Source organism: Canis lupus, chromosome 16, assembly GCF_003254725.2.
Source record: "Canis lupus dingo isolate Sandy chromosome 16, ASM325472v2, whole genome shotgun sequence".
In the NCBI taxonomy this organism is placed as follows: Eukaryota; Metazoa; Chordata; class Mammalia; order Carnivora; family Canidae; genus Canis; species Canis lupus.
Window position 1 is genome coordinate 12,523,240 of NC_064258.1, and position 24,188 is coordinate 12,547,427.

A 24,188-nucleotide genomic window follows, 5' to 3' on the forward strand; every position below is an offset into this window, starting at 1 on the left:
GCCCGGGGCTACCCCCGTATAATTCCACGGGTCCTTGGGCGGTGGCCAATGATCAGCAGTTTGGTCTAGGAAGAGGATAATAGGGCTCTAATGAAATTTTTCTTCTGTGGGACAGGAGTTTTTAGTTAAATCTCAAATAGTTGTGATTTGTGGCGATGCCCCTAAGTCTTAAAGAGAGGGAGGAAGTATGACCTGAATGTAGTCACTAGGGTCCATGAGTTGATACCAGGCGCATGCAGGCTCACAGACAACATAATCCCCATCCTCATCTGGTCACTTATTTTGCCCTGGACGGTCCAGATTGCGCGATGCGCACATGTGCTTTTGGTGGGAGATACAAGGGTATACGGCCCATCACAGGGGTGGCAGGCCACCTACGCTGGACATTTCCCAGAGTCTGCAAGGATTTAATATTTTTAAAAACTAGAATGGACAGTGTTTCTGGTTTGAGCTTTGCCTAATCTGAAGTCCGGGCCCAGACTACTATAAAAAAGACTGGCAACCCAGACTTCCCACCAGTATTTAGCAAACAGCTCAAGAACTTCTTGGCTTCCAATGCCACATGAGCCAATTCCTACAATACACCCCCTCTTGTCTGTGTCTCTATATATCCCATTGCTTCTATTTCTTTGGAGATCCCTGACTGGTACACATGCCCTGTGACTCAGTAGTCCCACTCCTACATGTATTTTCAATGAAAAAAAATATATATATATGTTTGCCTAAAACCAAGTACACAAACATCCCTAGCAACACTATCTATAACAGCCCATAACTGAAGTTACTCTTAAACAGAGTTTGGGTAACAGCAGAATAAGTAAGCAGAGAAGTAAATTACCGTGTAATTATATAATGGAACACTATGCAGTGAAAAGAGAATGAAGTATCTACCCCTACATATGACAATGTGGAAGACTTAGAAAAATCATGTTGAATGAAGAAGGCAGATACAAACTAGTACGTGCTGTGTGGTTCTCTATATAAAGTTCAAAACCAGGCGAAGCGCATCTATGGTGTTAGGAATCAGGTCAGCGGTTATCCTCAGAGGAGAGGGGACTGGGAGGAGGCACGACAAGGCTTCTGGGGTGTTGCTAATGTTCTGTTTCTTGATCCAGGTGCTGGTAACATGAGCAAGTTCAGCTTTGAGAGTTATTTTCTATACGTGTTGAACTTAAGTGAAAAAATTCATTTACAAAGCTACAAGTGCAGACTTTGGAAGGAGGGGAGAAAAAAATAGAGTAGGGACAGGATTATCAAACATATGTAAAGTAGTAGTGGTAGTAGTAGTAGTTGTAGTAATAGTAGTCATAGTAGTAGTAGTGTACACTACCCCCTCCACCCCTTGGGCCCCCTCACCTCTCGGATCCTCTTCTGCCATTCTTCAGTGAACTCGGGAGAGCTGGTGTTCACCAGACTGGCATTGAATGTCCATTCAGGGCACTTCCAAGCAGGAAGGGACAGCATGGACAGGGAGGGTGCCACAAAAGCAAATGTCCCTCCCTGGAGAATGGGCAGCCTGGAGGAGGGAGAAGAGGATGCAGTTACCCAGGAGATTCATTAGCAGGGGTCTGAAACTGGGCCCAGGGGAGTTTCTTTCATTCCAAGCCCTAGCTTGATTTAGAGGCAATACATGACCCAGCTGGTCTCACCCTACAGGGAGTTCCTGCCATGCTCCCATCAGACGCAGGAGCTCTGCCAGACTTTGGACAGGTAGGAGGGGTGGTTGGGGGGAGACAAGCAGGGCTACCGCCAGTCTAGGAGATATAAACCTGGGAAGCCCTGGGAAATGACTTGGAGACAGCACAGAGCTCAGCAAGCATCATCTACCCTGGTCCCAGAGAATCTTCCCCAGAGCCCAGGATAAAAGCACAGTTCCTGTGTGGAGGTCTCCCCCCAAGAGATGCACAGCCTAAAATCTGGGCTGCCAGATTCCTTTGGGTCTTCAAAAATGATCAGCACCCCCAGACCTGTACCTTCAAGCCTCCTTTTTATCACATGGAGAGAACAGTTTTTAGGTCAATTATCAGGCCAAGTAGTAGTAGTGTACACTACCTAGTACACTACTAGGTACACAGTACCTACTGTACCTACTGTACCTACTACTAGGTACAGTAGTAGTGTACACTTCCATCCAGATCCTTCTTACTCCTGCCTGGCTTCTCACTCTGGCATCTGTGAGAACTTTGAGAACTTTCTTCCCTTTGAGGTAAATGCAGCCTGATAAGTCAACCTCCAATGACCCTCTCTTATCAGATCACAGGCTATCAAGGCTTGGCCTTGTCTGCCCACCTATGACACTAACATTTGGGGAAGGGTGGCCCAGAGGTACCTCAGCATCCTGATTACACTTGTCACCATGATCCACCTAGTTCCAATGCATTTTCCTAACAATTCTAGAAGGGTATTTTTGTACTCAGAATTTCATAAAAATTGCTTAAAGGATTATTCTCGGGAGACTGAGTACATTCTATATAATGAAAATATGAAGTTGATGCAAGAGTTTGCTGCCTAATTGGCCTTTGCACCCTGGCTGGACATGAGAATGGATGATGCCTGGGCATCACCTTCAGACAAATCAGTGGGCTTCTCTAAGAGTGCGCCCAGGTATGGGGTGCACTTAGAGCTCCAGGTGATTCTACTGTGCAGCCACGGTTGAGAACAACTGATCTAGACCATAAATCTAGACCCATAAGGCTTCAAAGTAGAACAGAATCCATTGCCCACGCAAGGTGGGAATACACAGGTGGTGGTAGGGGTATGCGTGAATACTTTTTTAATTTAAAAACTATGAAATCTAAATATCTTGAAACACAGAAGGGAGACATGCTCTACTTACATCTTTACAAAACCCCCTTGAGCTTTAAAAAGTAACATATAAACCTTTGTGTATGGGTACAACCAGAGTTACCTAATACAGAACTTGTGTCTTAATTTTTTGCTACAATTCCATATGCACATTTCACTCATTCACCAAATATTTATTAAGGATCTGCCATGTGGTAGGCACTGGCTGCCATGGTATTGAGGACACCATGATGAGTGAGACAAAACTCCCACTTATCTTCTAGCGACATATGTCTCAGCCCTCGTACTAACAAACTAACCGCTGCCAGTAACTTACTCTCAAGGATCACTTTAAACACCTTCTGGTGGTGCCTACAAAGTCCACCATGTCAGCCATGTCCATTTTACTGGGTTCCAGAAGGGCAGGGCTGGCATTCATTATTTTTCATTCTCATCCCTCCAGTGCTGAGCCGGGAACCACACAAAAACCTGCCAACATTGGGTTTATCATTTGGTTTTCTTAAGTTTAATAGGCATGTAATGAAGTCCTAACAAATGTTAATTTGTATTTCATTAAGCTATGAGAGATGTGCACTCATTCGTGTGATTTAATGTCTGTTTTCTCCTTATCTACAAACCGTCTACTCATTACATGGAATTTGGATACTGTCAAAATATATTTGTAACAATTCTTACGGTAGTGAGCTTCCTTTTTATTAAAAAAAATGCCTTCTGCTGCTGCATGCAGGAATTCATCCCTTAAGTGAGAAATTATTTAAGAGAATATTTCAAAATTTTAAATAGCTGCGTTCCTTTCTAATTCTGCTCGTGTTATTGTCTTTCGAGATGATGACATGTCATTGGGATAATATGATACATGGAATTTCTGCCTTTGTTTGTAATTGCAACATATCTTTTATGTTCAAGAGCAAGATGAATTTTCTTTTTCATTTATTTGCTTCAGGGTATGATCATGTTCTACCTTCAGGTTCACACAACGTATCTATAAATTATTCCCTTATTATTTTATACTTACACCTTCAAATCCCATTTTCTATTCCTTCCTGTCCCACCCCACCCCCATTTTGTTAGGTATAGCTTCTTTTTTTTTCTTCGAGATTTTATTATTTTAAAGAAAGAGTGTATGAGCATGAGCAGGAAGAGGAACAGAAGGGGAGGGGGTGGGAGAGATCTCCAGCAGACTCCAAGCTGAGCGCAGAGTATTGCAGGCCTGGATCCCACTACCCTGAGACCACGACCCAAGCCAAAACGGAGAGTCCCACGCTTCATCAACCAAGCCACCCAAAGGCCCCAGGTATAACTACTTATTAGTATCCTTTTGGTAGACAGATGAGAGAGAGAGAGAGAGAGAGAGAGAGAGAGAGGGATTGAGACTGATCTACATACACTCCTTCCATTTCTACTAATTCTTCCTTTATGAACATTCTCAGTATGTGTATAGGGTATGTGCACTCAGTACTATTCTAGGCTTTCGTTGTTCTATGTATGTCTTACTTTCTATGGTGACCTTGATGTATATTTCAGCATTCTTTTAAATTTCATAATTAATTTATCTGCTACCATGATGGCAAGCCTGGATTTTTTAAATCTGCGCATGAGTATGATTCACTATTGTTCTACATGTGCCTTCTGACTTAAATGTCTCTCTTATAAATTATGGACTGTTGATTTGAAACCAACTCAACATTTTAGAGAAGAGCTTCTTGATACATATCCAGCTTCCCCTGTTATTTTTATAGATGGGGGATCTGGGCCCAAGGTCATAGAGTTAACCAGGAGGAGGGCTAGGGTCTCCTCCCTCATCATCCAGGTTCCTCACTGCCCTATGACACTGATTAAGAGCATGGCAAATTTAAATCTGGCTCTACCTCCTATCAGTTATGTGACCTAAGCACGTCACCCAACTTTTGCAAGCCTCAGTGTCCTCTTTGATATACCAAATAATAGCACTTTCCCCAGAGAGTAGCCATGAAGATTAAATGTGTATAAATGTGTAGCCCAATGCCTGGGGCATATTTGGCACTCACCAAATAGCAGTAATGGTCATTACTTTATTATTCCCTCTGAAAAGTGTGGGTACTTCCTGAGCAGGTGGTGTACATTATAACATTTTCTTTTGTGTTTTCTCTTACAGCTGTTATATTGGGCTTTAAAAAAAAAAAACACAAAAACTGTTGTTTGGCATTCCCATCTCTTGCAGGTGGGTTCTCTAAGATTTGTTTTCTACATCCCTTGTTTTCTTTTGTGTTGTTGGAATCCATGTGCTTGGGCTGGTCCAAGGCTCCATCTTTGCCTTAGTTACCCCTTGCCCCATGGCACGTAATCAGCCCTGCAGGTAGTACACAGCCACCTGCACAGAGCTCCAAAGCTTTCACTCCACTTCTCTTCATTATTTCTTCTATTCCAATTCTTAAGGTAGACACTCTCTCTCTACTTTAGGGGCTTGCATTAACATTTAAAGGTTAATGTCTAAGACATAGCACTCTTCATGTGATGTCACAACACGTGTCCACTGGGATGGATTTGCTTCTATTGGATCTACTGATCACTTTGAAGCTTACTGCTCTTGTATTGCTGTTGAATCTATTTCAGATGTCTCCTCCCTGGTAATTTTTGTTTTTGCTACATTTGATTTGAAAGAGTTTCTCTGACAACATCCCACATGTTCCAACACACTATGTATTAACTTTAGCATTTACAGGGGCACCTGGGTTGTTCAGTGGTTGAGCATCTGCCTTTGGCACAGGCTGTGATCCTAGGGTCCTAGGATCAAGTCCCGAATCAGGATCCCCGCAGGGAGCCTGCTTCTCCCTCTGCCTATGTCTCTGCCTCTCTCTCTGTCTCCCATGAGTAAATAATATATATGAACTTAATATATGATGAATAAAGTCTTGATTCCTATTTATTCAATAAATGATATTGAGATAATTGGCTTTCAGGGAGAAAAAAATAAATTTGAGGCCTCACTTCATACAATACACTAAATAAATCCCAAAATTAATTCAAGAGTTAAATTTAAAAATCTAAACAACACCATACAAGTATTTTTTTAAAAAGATGGTCATTTATCTTATCTATTGGATATAGAAAGGATTTCTATAAGTCTAAAAGTAGATCAAGAAATAGCAAGGGGGAAAAAAAAGAAATAGCAAGGGAAAAAATTTAACAAATTTTACCATAGAAATATAAAACCTTTGATACTGCAAAAATGCTCAAAACTAAAAACACACTAAAAATGTTTATGGCAATTAATAAATACAAAGATTTGATATTTTTAATATGTATTGAGTTTTTGTGCAAAGTAAGAAAAAAATTGACTTCTGGTTAAAAATGCCAAATTATATACTTGCTCCCTCTTGAAACTCCACTAAAATGACACTAAAATATATTTTAGAAGAATAAATCACAAGATAAAAAGATCTTAGCAGGAGACAATTGCAACAAAACTTTGAAAGCTAAAGAGCAGAGATGGACAGTGGTAACTGATCTGACCAGCCTGGGGAATCAGTATTCTATGCTAGCAATAGGTAAATGGCATTACACTGAAAAACTCACAACATATCAGGAATTGGTTCTTGAAGTAGGACTAAATGTGGAGCTGAAACAGGCTTAATGTCTTTTTTAGAAACAGTCAAGGGACTGTCCTTCCCTCACCTTGGCCAAAGACAGAGTTTATCCTGTAGAAAAGACAAAACACGGGGTCTGCATACTGCAGGGAAATTGGCACAGTTGACGTGAAGATATCATACTGAACACTGGGTGAGTCATTTAATATATGCACACTGAACACTAAAACATCCAGCTCACTTTCCAACTGAGCTTCTAGCACACTTCCAGCCAGGTCTTTACTCTTCAGGCAAGAGATTGGAAGGTCTTTTTCTGGAGGATATGACAACCTGATAGGAAAAGCATAAAGATGCTGAAATTCAGGCTTCCCCAGGTATGCTAGGGAAAGCATAAAGATATCTGAAATTCATGACACCATATTAAGACTACAATGTGAATTGTGACCCTTGCAGTTGGGTTATATGGCACTCCTGCATATCATGCTGCAATGAAGTCCAAAGTGAACGAGATGCAGCCTTAGGACCAGCCAGACTACCAGTCAAGCATTTGAGATCCTACCTTACATATACAAGGATCACCAGACAACCACAGGACTATAGATGACAGAGACCCAAATAAAGAAACAGATGAAAGTAGCTTATACTGTAGGGAGATTATCATTTTTTAAAAAGATTTTATTTATTTATTTAAGAGAGAGCAAGAAAGAGCACAAGCAGAGCGGAGAGGGAGAAGCAGCCTCCCATGAGCAGAGAGCCTGATGTGGGATTCAATCCCAGGACCCTGAGATCATGACCTGAGCCGAATGCAGACAATTAACTGACTGAGCCATTTGCATCCTGGGAGATGATAATTTTAAAACATACTCTCATTTATATCTTTGGCAAGTAAGTCTTGCATTCATAAAGCACGAATAGGATGCATAAAACAAGAATATTCAGAGAACAAAAAAGCTCTTAAAGTATTATAGTAGAAATAAATTCAGTTGAAGTTTTGGAACATAAAGGTGATGTGTTTTCCTCCCTGCAAAAGAGCAAAAATACAAAGCGTTGTAAATAGGAAAGAAAAGGTAAGATAATTAGAGAACCACTCCAGGAAATCGAGCATGTGAATAAAAGGAGTTTGAAAAAGAAACTCAAAGAAACTGAAGGATGACCATTTGCCTACTAAAAAGACATATTCAGTACACAGTATGATGGACGAAAATAAACTCAGGCCACAACACATAACTAAAAATTTACAACACTGCGATTATAAAGCAGTCCTTGCCAGCTTCTGGGGTGGGGAAAGGGAAGGAGATTACATAAAGTTTTGGCCTTCTTAAAATCACATTGAAAGTTACAAAACAATGGAACAGTGCTTTCAAAATTCTGAAAGAAAATTATTTCCAATCTATATTCCTATACCCAGCTAAGCTATCCATCAGGTATGAGGGTAGAATCCACACACTTTCACATATACAAAGTCTTACAAAATTTATCTCTTTTGTTCTCTCTCTCTCTCTCTCTCTCTCGAAGTACTGGATTATTGTGTTCCTCCAGAAAAGAGAAAGATATGAGAACAAGAGACCTAGACTTGAGAACTGACATGAAGGGAATTCCCAGGATAGGAATGAAGAAGCATCTCAGGATGATAAATATAATGGAAACCAGGCATGGCATACACAGCAACCATTCCAAATTGCAGCAAGGCAGAGAGCTCCAGTAGACAGTTCATCAAGCTGAAGCTGATGTGAACAAAATTAATTAATTGATTAATCAATTAATTAATTTTTTTAAGGGAGAGAGAACATGAAGAGGGGAGGAAGGGAGCAGCAGAGGGAGAGGGAGAGAGATAATCTTAAGCAGTCATGAATGTGGAGTGGGGCTTGATCTCATGACTCTGAGATCATGAACCTGAGCTGAAATCAAGTGTTGGATGCTTAACTGAATGAGCCACCCAGATGCCCCATGAATGAAATTATTAAGAATAAATTAGACAATAAACAAAGAGCATCGAATTGAATTAGAAATAAGTACATAGAAAATTATGTATATTAGAAATAAGAAAGATGTAAACTCCAGGGAAAACAAAAATCTGGGCAGGAAAATAACTGTGATTCAGCTCCAAATAACATCACAGTCGTTAATTATAACACAAAATATTGATCTATGCTGGGAGTATAGGAGAACAAGAGGATGGGAAGTCTGCATGTATGTGATGAGAGTTAGAGTGAGCTTGTAAGTGGTAAAAGGCTGTGGAAGAAAAGGAGATCTCAGTCATTTGTACTCATATTGATTAATAATACTAAAATTGAAGTGTGTTAACTAGAGATTTGGAAGGTAGTACGTACATAATCAGCTTACATGGATGAAATATTTGCCTCTGTCTAGAAAAAAAAAAGGGAGGAAGATTTCTGGTGGGAAGTAGAAGCCTGTTTGTCTATATTCTTTAAACTCACCAGTGGTCACTACCCTGAGTATACCTTTGACCACAAACCAGGCCCCTGCCAGAAACCAGTGGTGGAATGGGAGCCAGTTCTCCCTTGTTCTGCCCCCAAGACACGCTGGTCCTTTTTTGTTTTTAGGGCTTTAATGCTGATCACAGAGAAATGGATTGGGGAAACAAAGATTAAAGCAGGTGAAGTGACAAAAGTTGCATGATCTTAGAATTTGTCCAAGGCTGGAACCTTCATCCAGTCCTTCCTCCAAGATGGTAATAGGCAGCCTACTGGACTTCTGCTCTCAGGCACAGATTCAAAAGGTATGGTTCATGAAATATGCCCTGATATTGTTCTAAAAATCATTTTAAATGGTTACTTTTCTCTGTTATAAAGTAATACATGGACATTGAAGGAAAATAAATGGAAAATAAAGAAAAATATAAAGAATACATTTAGATCACCCTAATTTTATAACTTTTTAATTATATAATTATAACTTTTTAATTATATAATTATAATTATAATATAATTATAATTTTATAATTATTAACATTTTGTTCCAGTCTTTTTTATCTTTAACCTTATAAACTTTATTAACTTACATAAAATATACACCTTTCATATATAATGTAAGCCACCCACAAATAACCTTAAAAATTTCTAATAATCTTTTTTACTGTCTTTAACTAGATAAATGATTCTCAGGATATATATAATTTATACCTCTCATAATTATAAATTATATCGGCTGCTATTATGAGAATGAAAAACTTGAAACAACTTAAATGTCTTTTAATAGGAAATAAATAAATCAGAATATAATTATATAATCTAGAATATGAAATACTAAGTGATCATTTTTTAAAAAGTACTATTGCAGAAGTGCGTTTGTTGAAATGGAAAAATATTATGGTGCATCGTATACGTTTAAAAAGAGAGAGGAGGACTATTTTTATTTACAACTAAATTTCTTTAATTATTAAAAAAAAGGGAGGGAGGGTGCAAAATTTTCTGTATAGTACAATCCATTTCTTGATGTGAAAAATAAATTTTCTGTACCTGGCACTGAGGTACATTTGTGCATTATCTAATTTAATTTTCAAGGCTTTGGAAAAATTAAAAAACTGTTCCACTTCATAGAAACATGAGGACTCCAGGAGAAAATAATGCAAATATTGTCCAAGGTAGAAAGGAGAGGGAGTATTACTTCTCCACTAGGTATGCAATATGCCTTATGAGCTCAGGAACTTGGAAAGGACGATTCCCCTGAGAAGGTCTGGGGTTGGGACATGTGCAATTCGAGAAGCCTGTGAGTAAGAGGGGGAGAGAATGGGTAAATGGTCAACAGTTGGGGACAGATGCATCTGGAAGGTCAGCTGCTGGCATCCAATCTTTCCCACATCATCATTTTGATGCTCCCTTCCTGAGTCAACCCAATGAGTGGGCAAAGGATGATGTCACAGAGACTTTTCTTTGCAATAGATCAAAATGGGGAGCAGAACCTCAGGAATGTAAGATGGGACTAATGATTTCTTCTGGAGTTTAAAAGGGTCACTGTGTTGTAAGAAATCCTGAGCTCTCTGAGTCCCAACTACTTCACTACTGGACAAAGAACATTTTGCTCATCTTTTTACTGAACTCCCTACATCAAGCAGGTAAGGACCTGCCACATTGTAGGAAATGCCATCCTGTCCCTTCCCTATGGATAGCTATTCAACTTAAACCCAGAGGAAGCAGAAGCACCAGCCCCATCTTTGGGACTCCTCTGATGTGAAGATTGTCAGGTCACACTTCTACCTCAAAAGCCACCACTGTTCCTGCTCCAGCCAGAGCTCCAGTGGTATATCTGGATGTCAAGAGGGCAGAAGCAAAGCAAAGCAGGTTTAGGGGCTTTGTGTTTGTAACTCCCCGTGGGGCTGGGACAGATGAGGGATCTCTGGGTACCCAGGCAGGTTATGGCAAGGCCTCCCTAACGCCAGTGCAGCATCTTGCATTTCTAGGGCCAATCCAGGAAAATGGGGGCTCTGGATTTTAAGGTTCTGACAGACCAGAGCAAACCCTGTACTCTTTGAATCCTTGGTGGGGAATTTGGAAGAGATATTGGCTCACAGAGATGGTGACAGAAGAAAGAGAGGGCAGGGAACCAACCCACCAAAACTGTGGGCATGAGTCTCCCACTCCTCAGCAGAGATGGCAAGAACTTAAGCCTTGGCATATCACCTGGAAATGACTTGCAAAGGAAGCACTTTGATTTGCCTTTGATTTGATTCAGGCAAAAAGGCCACGCCAGGAGTGAATGTACTCCTCCAAATGCTGTCTACTGTCAGCCTATCTGGAAAAAAAAGTGTCCAGCTGCATATTAGTCTATACCTGTGTGGTTTTATTCAGATAATTGACAGAGAATAAATGGATATTAATTTTTCCTGTCAAGTCATTTTCTGTCAAGACAGGTCAGGTGGAAGCACACTGTAGGAAATGTTTTCCATTTCCCTTCACAACCACAGGGCTGAGCATAGGCCTGGCACAGGTTAGGTCAAAAGGAGATTGATGGTGAAGGGACCCTCACCTGCCTGGCTCCTTCTAAAGCCCAGGAAGAGGTCCCTGCAATGTGTTCACTAGCCATATGCTTTTGTCAACTTTGCAAAAGTAAATAGTTTCAGCCACATTTGGCTACCACTCTGGTCTCTTTGCACTGCCACCTTACAGGCTCTAAATCTTGCATCAGTGGCATTAGAAAGGCCATTAGCACTCTCAGGATCTGGCTAAGGAGAAGCTGAGTCAGGAGAAACTTAGTTGAAAGTGGTAGTATGTACTTATGTGGTTTGAGGCACTAAACCACATAATTAATTTACTGCTAGCCACCTTGGGGTCATTACTGTGTGTTCTCCTTCCACCCGCCCCCGCCCCTGTGCCAGCTCACTCTACTTGGTGATGTGAAGGTGCAGAACCCAAGGTCACATTATGTTATCAATGTGTCCTATAGCACCTGGCATTGACATATGTGGGTGGGTGGATGAGAAACAAGTTTTGAAATGTATGGGGCCAGAAGCAAGTCTGTGGATGATCTGACAATCATCAGATACACAAAATTGCCAGAGAAGATTTGGTTCTTAGGATATGCAGGCAAGATGGAAGTTGTCTCCTATCAAGAATATAATTAATAATGCACATGATACACTTATAAATACAGCATGCATTCAAAAATTTTTTGATAGAAATCAAGTACAAGAGAATTCCTGTGTTTGCAGGGCACGAATCGATAGCAGTGTTACAGTCTGTGTGTGACGGCATGATGATGTAGCTCAACTAGCAGTAATTAACAAATAAATTTGGACTAACCAATGCTAGAAAAGTGACTGAATTATCTTTCCTTCTCTTTATAAAATGAAGAGGTGATCAAAGAGTACCCAACCTTCACTTAAAGAAGAAAAGAGTCTGCAAGCATAAAATGTGGGGGGAGAAGTATGACAGGGGGCTGTGAGAAAGTGAAATAATAAAAATGGCATGCTATACTTTGGAATTTGTGGCATCTTGTGGTGTTTATTTCTTTTTTTTTAAATTTGTAATTTATTGAGGTTTTTTACCAAGTTAATAATATTCTCTTTCATACATGATTTTGTCTTCCTACTTTTATGTTCTTTTTCCTTAAAGAGGACACCTGCTTCTTTGGGAAACTTTCCTGAATGGGAGTTGCCGTGCTTGCTGCCCTGATGGGTGGGAGCTGGGCATTTGGCACATGTTGTACCAATTAGAGCTCTTTCCTGGAATTTTAAAATGCAAGAGCAGCCAGAGCGGTATGCACCTGCTTTGGGAGAGAAGTGTGCGGACTGCCAGCAGCCTGTCTGCACTCCTGCGTGGAAGTCCATCTGTGACAATGAAGCACAGGCACCAGCAGTGTGATGAAGAAACTGCGCCATCTTCAGACGAGGCGAGGAGAGCCCCCCACCCCTAGGCTGTGGCTCCAGGGGGCTCCTCTCTTCTTTCTCTGGGGAAGGAGTCTGTGAGGCCAAAGAGGGTATGGTATGTCCACCTCAAGTCTGTGTGCCTCTCCCCTTTGAGGGCCATGAATTCTCTGCCCAAATGGCCCTGGGCCTTTTCCAGAGGCTGCTTGGGTCTCTTCCCCAGGTGTGCCCTGCTAAAGACAGACCATGATGCAGGTGCACACACATAGGCCTGAAGATGGCCAAGCATCAACTATGTGGGGAATCTGGGGTGTGTGTGTGTGTGTGTGTGTGTGTGTGTGTGTGTGGCAGGTGGGTGCGGAGCTTGGATATGCAGGCTGGGATATCCACATTCATGCATGTAAGACCATTTATGATCTGGAGCAAAGTTTGAGGTGGGAAGAGAAGCAGAAGGCCACAGGCTGTGGGTCAGCCCTCCTTGAGTGGGTTCCAAAGCAGAACCTTGAACAGTGAGAGAATTCTAAATTCAAACCTAACCTTCCAGGTAGAATGATCAGAACATATTTAAGAGTCTGTAAGTTTGGTTTATAAATCTCCAATATTTAGACATCCAGTGTGTGGGGATCCATTTGTATTCTTGCCTTGCATTTCACAAACATCAGGAGAAGGCCTTTGTAGAAGCAAGAGAAGAAAAAGTCCCAGTGGCATCTGAGTCCCTGGCTCAACACGTTCCTGATGTATGATTCACCTTGCCTATCTCTTGCCCTGATCTTGCACATTAATAAAGAACACATTATTGCCTGAGCTAATCTGGATTTATGTAACTTTGATTGTGAATCCTAGCTAATATTGACAGTAAACTAGGCTCTGATTCGGAGTCTCACGTTTCCACATAGTTTACACCAGCTGCCTAACCACCTGTCCAGCTGCAAGCCAAGCAAATCTGGCTGGTACTCCTGCATGGAAAAGTCTGAATCCAAGGAAAAGAGTTTTACCTACCTGACTCCAAAAAACACTTGCAGGAGAGTGCAGATGCCAGAGACGAAGAAAATCGTGCTGATGAGGTAGCTCTGAGTCAGTGGGTCATGCTGCAGACACAGGTCCTTGGCCAAGATGAGCGGTATGGCTACGAGGCCCCCCAGGGCCGTGAGGAAGTGCTGTGGGCAGAGCAGAGAGAGTGGACAGGTGGCAAGTACATGCTGTGACTGCCTGTTCCACCCTCATTTCCATTGGCGTTGCCCTGCCAGAGGGAAAAACGCTACCTCTGGTCTCAGAGGAGCCTAAACAGAAGTAAGAGGCAGGCATCCAGATCAGCCATGGAAACAAAGAGACCAGGGAGCAAAAGACAGACCCAGACTGAGGGTCTGGGGTTCAAGTGCAGAATCCTAACACTAGAAACTGATATCTTAGGTAAGAAACCCAGGCAGGAACACAAAACAGGGGGACATGACAGGAAGCAAAGAGGTGGGCTTCAGAATAAACAGAGTGCTGCCCACCCAGCCACTGCACGGAGCCCAGCCTCACAGCTCCAGTTGCCTAGCTCACAGCCTCCAGCTGTAGCCACCTAGACACTTTGGGGGGTCTGGCCTAGGACTAGTGGTTCAATGCCTATGTTGCTAACACTGCTGCCCTGCTCTCACACCCCTTTAGAACTGGCCTGCCTGGGTCCCACTAACACCATGGAGAGCAAGCACAGCTTACAACAGGCAGAGGGCAGTGTAGATGACTGCACTGAAAGGAACAGTGACTCAGACACAACAGCAGGGCATTAGCAACACAGAAGACTCTCTTGAAGTGCCAGGTCCTGGCGAACAGGGCACACTGCATGGCAGGGCACTAAGGACCTCCACTTCATAAAGGCACTACTGTCAAGAGCAAAAGTCATAGCTGACTTTCTTACCACAGAGAGACAGACACAGAGAGGCAGACAAAATGAGGAGACAGAGAAATTTATCCCAAGTGAAGGAATAGGACAAGGCCACAGCCAGAGACCGACGTAAAACAGATATAAGTAACATGCCTGATAGAGAATTTAAAGCAATGATCATAAGGATACTCACTAAACTTTAGAAAGGGGTGGAAGAGATGAGTGAGATCCTTAACACAGAGCTAAGGAAGAACACAGCTAAGATAAAGGGCTCAGTAAACAATGAGGAGCACATTTGATGGGATGAATAACAGAATAGAAGAAGGAAAGGAAAAAATGAGTGACCTTGAAGACAGAGTCATGGAAAGCAATCAAGCTGAACAAAAGAGAAAAAAATAATTACACAAAACAAGAATGGACTTAGGGAACTCAGTAACTCCATCAAACATAATAATATTCATATTATAGATGTTCCAGAAGAAGGAGAAAAGGGGGCAGAAAATATATTTGAAGAAATAATAGTTGAAAATATTCCTAATCTGAGAAAGGAAACAGGCATCCAAATCCAAGAGGCTCAAAGAACTCCTAACAATGTCAACAAAAGCAGACCCACACCAAGGCATAGTATAATTAAACTTGCAAAATATAGGGATAAAGAAAAAAATCTTAAAAGCAACCAGACAAAAGAAGTCTTTAATTTACAGGGGAAAATCCATAAAGCTAGCAGGAGATTTCTCAACAAAATCTTGGAAGCCAGAAGGGAGTGGCATGATATCTTCAAAGTGCCGAACAGGAAAAATCTGCAGCCAAGAATACTCTATCCAGCAAGCCGATCATTCAGAATACAAGGAGAGATAAAGCAAAAATGAAAGGAGTTTGTGATGACGAGACAGCTCTGTAAGAAATATTAAAGGGGATGCTTTGAGTGGAAAGGAGAGATCAAAAGTGAAAGTATAAAGGCAGGAAACCAAAAGCAGTAATAATGAGTATTTCCATAAAAAATCAGTCAGGGAACTCACACACACAAAATATATATAAAATATAATAACGTATGCCTAAAACGTGGAGAAAAGACGGGTTCAAAACTTAAATGACCATCAACTTAATATAGACTGCTATTTGCAGAACAGGTTATATACAAACTTAATGGTAACTATATATCAAAACCACTAACAAGCATGCAAAGAATAAAGAGAAATAAATTGTAATATATCACTAAAGAAAATCAGCAAATTATGGCAGAGAGAAAGACAGAAAGGATCAGAGGAAAGTCTTCAGAAACAATGACAAAACAAGTAATAAAATGGCAATAAATGCATATCTATCAATACTTATTTTGTAAATGGAATAAACACTTAAAAGACATAGGGTGTCAGAATGAATTAAAAAAAAAAGACTCACCTAAATATTGCCTAAAAAGTGACTCATTTTAGATCTAAAGACACCTGCAGATTGAAAGTAAGGGACTAGAGAAATATCTATCATGCAAATGGATGTCAAAAGAAAGCTGAGGTGGGGGGCACCTGGGTGGCTCAGTCAGTTAAGCATGTGACTCTTGGCTTTGGCTTAGGTCATGATCTCAGAGTTGTGAGATCAAGCCTCTCATCAGGCTCCACACTCAGTGAGGAGTCTGCTTGAGGATTCTCTCCCTTTGCCCTTCTCTCTGCTTGCGCTCTCTCTAAAATAAATAAATCTTTTTTTTAAAAAAGAAGCTAAGTAGTAGTACTTATTTCAGATGAAATGGACTTCAAAACAAAGACTGTAACAAGAGACAAAGAAGGACACTATATAATAATAAAAAGAACAGTCTAACAAGAAGATATAACGATTGTAAATATTTATGCACCCAAATATATATAAACAGTTAATAACAATAGAGGAACCTAATCAATAGTAATACAATAATAGTAGGGGACTTTAACACCCCAATTACATTCACAGACAGATCATCTAAAAAGAAAATCAACAAGGAAACAATGGCTTTCAATGACAAGGGACCAGATGGATTTAACGGATATATTCAGAACATTCCATCTTAAAACAACAGAATATACATTCTTTTCAAGTGCACACGGAAAATTCTCCAGAATTAGATCACATAACAGAATAGGCCCACAAAACAAGCCTCAACAAATTCAAGAAGACCAAAGTCCTACCATGCATCTTTTCTGATCACAGTACTATGAAACTAGAAGTCAACCATAATAAAAAAAAAACAAACAAACTGGAACGATCATAAATACATGGAGATTAAATAACATTAATACTAAACAGTGAATGGGTCAACCAGGAAGTAAAAGAAGAAAAAAGAAGTACATGGAAACAAATGAAAATGAAAACACCACAGTCCAAACCTCTGAGATTCAGCAAAAGTAATTCTAAGAGGGAAGTTTATACCAAATACATGCCTATTTCAAGAAGCAGGAAAAGTCTCAAATAAATAATCTAACCGTACCCCTAATGGAGATAGAAAAAGAACAGCAAGCAAAACCTCAAACCAGCAGGGAAAAAAATTAAAGAATAAAGATTAGAGCAGAAATAAACGAAAAACTTTAAAACACACACACACACACACACACACACACACACACACACACACAATAGAATAGGTCAATGAAACCAGGAACTGATTCTTTGAAAAAAAAAGAAAGAAAGAAAGAAAGAAAGATCAATGAAACTGATAAACCTCAGGCCATACTGATCAAAAAGAAAAGAGAAAGGTCCCCAATAAATAAAATCATAAATGAGGGAGGACAAATAGCTACCAACACTATAGAAATATAAACAATTGCAACAGAATATTATGAAAAACTATATGCCAACAAATTGAACAACCTGAAAGAAATGGATAAATTCCTAGAAACACAAAATACCACAACTGAAACTGGAAGAAATAGAAAATTTGAGCAGACTGATAACCAGCAAAGAAATTGAATCAGTAAGCAAAAAAGTCCAGGACCAGGTGGCTTCCCAGGTGAATTTGAACAAACATGTAAAGAAGAGTTAATACCTGTTATTCTATAACTATTCCAAAAATCAGAAAAGGAAGGAAAACTTCTAAATTCTTTCTATGAGGCCAAAATTATCCGGATACCAAAACCAGATAAAAACTTCATTAAAAAGAACTACAGGCCAACATCCCTGATGAACATGGATGCAAAAACCCTCAATAACATACTAGGACACTGAATTCAACAATATAGTCTAAAAATCATTCACTGTGATCAAGTGGGACTTATTCCTGGGTTGCAAGGGTGGTTCAGTATTCCCAAATCCATCAGGGTGATATATTACATCAGTAAGAGAGAGGATAAGAACTATCTGATCATTTCAATAGATGCAGAAAAAGCATTTAACAAAGTATAGCTTCCATCTGTGATAAAAGCCCTCAATGAAGTAGAGTTGGAGGGAACATACCTCAACATAATAAAGGCCATAGATGAAAAACCCACACTTAATATCATCCTCAGTAGGGAAAAATAGAGAGCTTTTCCCATAAGGTCAGGACCAAGACAAGGATGTCTAATCTCACCATTTCATTCACCATAGTACTGGAAGTCCTAGCGACAGCAATCAGACAAGAAATAAATGGCATCCTAATTGGTAAGGAAGTAGTAAACTTTCACTATTTGCAGATGATATGACATCATATATAGAAAAGCTGAAAGACTCCACCAAAAAACTGCTAGAACTGATAAACAAATTCAGTAAAGTCGCAGGATACAAAATCAATGTACAGAAATCTGTTGCATGTCTATACACCAATAGTGAAGAAGCAGCAAGAGAAACTAAGAAAAACAATCTCATTTACAGATGCACTAAAAGTAACAAGATGCCTAGGAATAAATCTAACCAAAGAGGTGAAAGATTTATACTCTGAAAACTATAAAACAATGATGAAAGAAATTGAAGAGGACACAAAGAAATGGAAGGACATTCTATGTCCCATGCTCATGAATCAGAAGAACAGGTATCAGTGAAATGTCTATACTACCCAAAGCAATTTGCACACTTAACGCAATCTCCATCAAAATGCCAACAGTGTTTGTCACAGAACTAGAACAACCAATCCTAACATTTGTATGGACCTACAAAAGACCCCAAATAGCCAAAGCAATCTTGAAAATGCAAAGCAATTCTGGAGGGGCGCGCCTGGGTGGCTCAGTCAGTTAAATGTCTGCTTCTGGATTTTGGTTCAGCTCATGATCTCAGGGACATGAAATCGAGCCCTGGGTTCAGGCTCTGCACAGCGTGTGGAGTCTGGTAAGATTCTCTCTCTTTCTCTCTCTGCCCCTTCCTCCTCCCACTCTAAACAACAACAACAAAAACAAAAACAAACCACAAACAAACAAACAAACAAAAAACAAGAAGAAAGAAGAAAGAAAAGCAAAGCTCTAAGCTTTGCTTCCAGACTTCAACTTATATGACAAAATGTAGTAATCAAAACAGTGTGGTACTGGCACAAAAATAGACATATGGATCAATGGAACAGAATAGAAAACCCAGAAATAAACCCACAACTATATATCACTTAATCTTTGGCAAGCTGGAAAGGATATCCACTGGGAGAAAAATAGTCTCTTCAACAAATGGTGTTGGGAAAACTTGACAGCAGCATTTGGCTTTCTTAAATTCAAAAATAGGACCTTACGGTTTTCTTTTTTTTTTTTTTTTTTTTTTTTTTTTTTTTTTTTCTTTTTATTTATTTTTTTTTTTTAATTTTTTTTTTTAATTTTTTATTTATTTATGATAGTCACAGAGAGAGAGAGAGAGGCAGAGACACAGGCAGAGGGAGAAGCAGGCTCCATGCACCGGGAGCCTGATGTGGGATTCGATCCTGGGTCTCCAGGATCGCGCCCTGGGCCAAAGGCAGGCGCCAAACCGCTGCGCCACCCAGGGATCCCACCTTACGGTTTTCTGAGTCAGTGAAGATAGATCTATGTTATTCATATTATCCATTTTATTGGTTCATAATAATATTTTTAAGTAGTATGACATTGGCTTTTCTTACTTCATAGGAAAGCGCTAAGAAGTAAATAAAAAGTGTGTCCCATCTCTGATAACCCATGTTGAGTTTGTAAAATGAAAAGAAGCACATCTATGAGTCTGGAAAATTCATGTCACAAAAAGTTACAAAATTGAAAGTGAAAGTGGAAAGCCACCTTCCCTTTCCTGGTTCTTCTTTCCAAAGCTAAATACCTCGATTAGTTTCTTATGAATCCTTCAAAACCACAAATTACTTCTATCTCTCCCTCTCTCTGTTTTTTAACACACACTCAAAAGATAACAGTATATACACAGTTATTTACTTTGCTTCTTTCGCTTACTATCCATTGGGGAATATTCCCCAACAGCAAGATAAATGTGTCTTTTTCTCTTTTGAACAGCTGCACACAAAAGTCATCTGTTGGGTTGTGTTACAACTTGTTTAACCAGTTCACTTTGAAGGATATTTGGATTGTATTTACCGTTTTGCTAATTTGTTGTGTGGTTTGACGTTACTATCGCCAATGATCTTACAAGAACATCTTGGTATTTTGTTGAGATGTTGTGCATCTTCAGTCCTTGCCAGTGTATCCACAGAGAAATTCTTAAGCACTGGGAACTGGGCTAAAGGGCCTGTGATTTATATGTTGATGGAAACTACCAAAGGCCATCCAGAAAGGTTGCATCAAAAAATGTTCCAACCAAAGTGTTTGACAGTCCTTGTTTCCCCAAATTCCCCCCAAGCACTGGTTATCACATTTTTTTAGTTGTTGCAAATCAAATAAATTGAAATTGGTATCATGAAAATGATGCAGTCAGGTTCCTTGATATGACCCATCAGCTTAGCATGAGAGAGAATCTTCTGCTAAGTCCTACCACCCTCACCTCCACACCCCTGAGAAAAAGAGACACATGGAGCTTTGAGTTCCCCTGTAGGTCAACTACATGGAAGACAAGAATATGAGTAACCAAAGTTGGGGAACCTTGACTAGTTTGGCCTGGGTGTGATCAGTGTTACTTTTGAGGCAGTCTAGTGTCTTCAGACCCAGTGCTCGCTGGGTGGCATTACCTGGATCCCCATGAGGATGCAGAGATACCATGGTGGGATATCCAGGATGCTATAGATCAGCTGGCTGCTGCTAGGGCTCCTGGACTGCCCATCCTTCTTCCTGCCTTGGCCTTCGTTGTCACAGTTGAGCACATCGTCACCTCTCTGCTGAGAACAAGAGAAGACACACTTAGGCATTTTAAGAGGAATCAATGGACTTCCTGATTTCACCTGGATAGATAGATGGCCTGCCAGGGGGAAGAGGCAACAGGACAGGGTTAACAGCTGGCCAGTTTGGGATTCTTAGATCCAGACTCAAAACACCAGTGATTTTCTGCACTGTACATCTAGGTGGGCCTACATGTGAAGTCTGGAGCCCTGCAAGGGGAGTGGCTGCTTGGCCTGAAGCCCTTTGCAGACAAGCAACCTTGGGCAGGAGGGGTGGGGGCCAACTCCAAGGTCAGAAGATGGGCAGATTTCCCTCCCAGACCGGTAAATGGGGCTCCTGGGCCCAGAATGGTACAACTCCCACTGGCCCTGTGTTTACGTCTGCCAAAGCTCTCCACACAGCCTTTTTGTTATAACGGACAGTTCCCTTATCCACCTCTTGGGTTGGGCTGGGAGTTCCGTGAATGCGTTCATCATGCCTTACCCGCCTGTGTAGTCCCAGCTGCTAGAGCAGCCGACACTTATGTTGGGTGTAGACCGACCGAATGGATGGATGCGGCAGGCAAATGTCAACGGCTACAGTGCCCACCTGCCTGGGGCTGACAGGAGGTGGCTCTGGTGCAGTGACGGCAACCTCGGGAGGGTGGGTCCTGGGGGGAAGAGGACCCCTGCCCTTCTGACTGCACTCGCACCCCACCCAGCCTCCAGCCCCCCACCTGGCCCTCTGTGTTTGTTTCCTAACACTCCCACCGACCTGGCTCTAGCCAATGGGGTGGTCCAGGTTTCTCCAAATGCGGCCTTCATTATCCTGGGTCGGTGCCTCAGCTCCCCCTGCGGCCCCCACTCGAGCCCCCTGCTTCCCCTACCCTCTTGCGGCTCCCCAAGCTCAGAGCCTCCTCCCCACCATCTCCCCTGACCTCCCACACCCATATGCTTTTCTTCCCCAGTAACTCCCAGCACTCTGTGTCCCTCTGTTATGGAATTCATGTTTTCTCTCTTGTACCAGAACATTCCTGCATGCCCTGCTCTCCCCCAGCTAGGCCATAAGGGCCAGGAAGCTATCTTCCCCTTGCTAATACTTCTCCAAGTTCCTGGCAGAGCAAAATTCATGCAAAGCCAAAAACATCTCAGGGAAGTGGGCCCTGGAAATGAAGAGAAGACCGACCACTGAAGGAGGGTGGGTCCAGGCCCAGACCCAACACTCTCCAGGAGGCTGCAGGTAAACCAAAATGTGGGAGTCCCCCAAGGATTTCCCAAGACTTTTGCTTTCTTCTGTTTTGTTTCATTTCATGACAGTAGGGCGGAAAGAATTCTGGGGAAGGAAGAAGAGACATCTCTGCAGGGCCTCCCATAATTTCCTGGAAAAGAGGGCCAGCCTCCATTTCTTCCCCAGAAGGCAGGGCAACGGTGGGCAGGGGCTGGCCGCCTGGGCCGGAGGGAAATCTGAGAGCCCCAGGGAGGAGGGTACCACCCCCTCCCCCCCCACACACACACACCGGCCAGGGCTGCAGCCCCGGCCTGGTGCTGAGGAGCTCTTTCCCCCCTATGGTGGCCATCGGCAAGCACCAGAAGGGCCCCAGTCAGTCCACTGTGCTGCGTTACAGCGCTCAGAAATAGGTTGCGAAGGTGGTGGGGCCAGGGCTCACAGACCAGCCCCGAGATGCCCCCAGAGGGGTGACTGTCACTTTACTTCTCTGGGCCTCAGCTTCCCCATCTGAGAACAGAAGCACTTGTGTCATTGGCTTGGAAAGAAGGAAATAAAGCACATGAAATGCCTGGGGTGAATTGGCTGGTTGGTAAATATTAGCTCGCTCTCTTTCTCAGATGCCCTCTCTCTTTCCTTTTGCTTTGTTTCAGAAAGTCCTTCTGATCAAAGAAATGTTAACACTGAGAAACTTGGAAAACAGATACTCAGAGATTTGGATTCAGCAGCGACCGACCTGTGAATAAAGGTTAAACCAAAGAGGATCTTCCAACTCTTCCCCATTGCTTTAGGATTTGCCCATCAAGGTTAGTGCCCCTGGAGGAGTTTTTGCCCTTATGATGGAGGTTGTGGGGGCAGCTGCACACCTATCTAACCACTTTAAGTCTCTAGAACGTGAGCCATCCTGAGCATGAATCAATTAGGGCTCTGGAACTCCAGGCTGGGGCCCCCTCCAGGCCTTTCTTCCATTCTGCTCCCGTCCCCACTCGTTTTTTCCCTCTCTTTTAGCAGCACTCACCAGAGGGTCGGGGTGCTCACAGCTGGTGATGGTAAAGCTCATGGCAACCCAGGGTCTGCCCGTTTTGGCCTCGTCTCAAGGTAAAAACGAAGGGAACCCGCTCCGGTTGAAAGAGATTGACGTTTCACCGCCTGCCAAAATGGAGAGAAAGACAAGGATCCTGGGCTGGCTCTGGGAGGGGTGGGGCTTCCAGACTTCTCTTGCCCCCTCCAATCATCACGGAGACCAAGGTGCACTCAGGTGCAGCAAATGTTTCATAATTTAATAAGTGTGAAGGAGTGTGGAGAGGTTAATGATCCTCTATGACACTAGGGGAACAAATCAGGTACAGCCTTTTGGGAGTGGCATGGGAGTACTTTCTGAAAGCCTGATTCTGGGAGGCAGGAGAGGAGGGGTGGTGATGAGGGTGAGGCTCTGGGCTGAAAGCACAGGCTTAGCAGTTTCTTAAAGTTGATTCTTAATGACTAGTTGAGCTGAAGAAATAGTCCAACCAGCCTGGCCTCTGAGATGCAATAATGTAGTCATCATAAGACAAAGGGCATTCCTGTTAATCTGGGAGATACTGCCAAGGTACATTGATAGAGCACAGCTCTCAGGGGAGAATCTGAGAAAAGAATGCCTCTAAACCTTACGTGTCTATCTTCCTAACACCCAGAAATATCTAATAGCCCACTCTTCAGAAAGAGAGATCCAGGAAGGTGTACTCTTGCTCTTACTCTGCACAGGACCCTCCTCAGATACTCTGAATAAACTCCCCTCCGTGAAGTCCAAAGAAAGCCAAGTACCAGCTACTCCTGGTCGCAGAATGTTCTGGAATGGGTGGAACTGGGTCCCAAGTTTCAGGAAACACATGGTGGGATGCACATAGACATCAGTGGATGATGATCCAAGGAAAAACACAACAACGAGATGTTTGACAAGCCAGTGGGGTGGCGGGTGGGTGGGTGCAGGGGACAGCACTGAGTTGGGCTAGGACAGAAGAGCCAGCCATGAGTAGCTGACCTTAGTGAATAATTAGCCATGTACACTGTGCTACACCTTTTTTGTATTTCCTTGTGTAACATTCACAACAAATTAGCACTCACATTCTTCTTTCACTGATTAAGAAATTGAGATGTTGATGGGCCTGGTAAGCTTTCCACTTAGGTTCATAACCCACGTAGAGCTGAGAGTCGAGCCCAGACAGTCTGGTCCCACAGCCTGC

General features: G+C 42.0%; 1 protein-coding gene across 2 annotated transcripts in view; it reads right to left on the minus strand.

Annotated features, from left to right (window-relative positions):
• Positions 1–23,426, minus strand: part of LOC112670458 (solute carrier family 23 member 1-like) — a 39,248-nt gene extending 15,822 nt beyond the window's left edge. The window contains exons 1-4 of one of the 2 annotated variants that reach the window (XM_035699517.2): positions 22,985–23,426; positions 20,616–20,762; positions 13,693–13,850; positions 1,357–1,516 (exon numbers count right to left, since the gene is read on the minus strand). In XM_035699517.2, coding sequence (XP_035555410.1) covers positions 1,357–1,516; positions 13,693–13,850; positions 20,616–20,762; positions 22,985–23,026 — 507 coding nt within the window. In that variant the 5' untranslated portion in view covers positions 23,027–23,426. The remainder of the gene's footprint in view (positions 1–1,356; positions 1,517–13,692; positions 13,851–20,615; positions 20,763–22,984) is intronic. The other variant, XM_025464141.3, reaches the window with a different exon arrangement.
• Between the last annotated feature and the right edge of the window lie 762 nt (positions 23,427–24,188).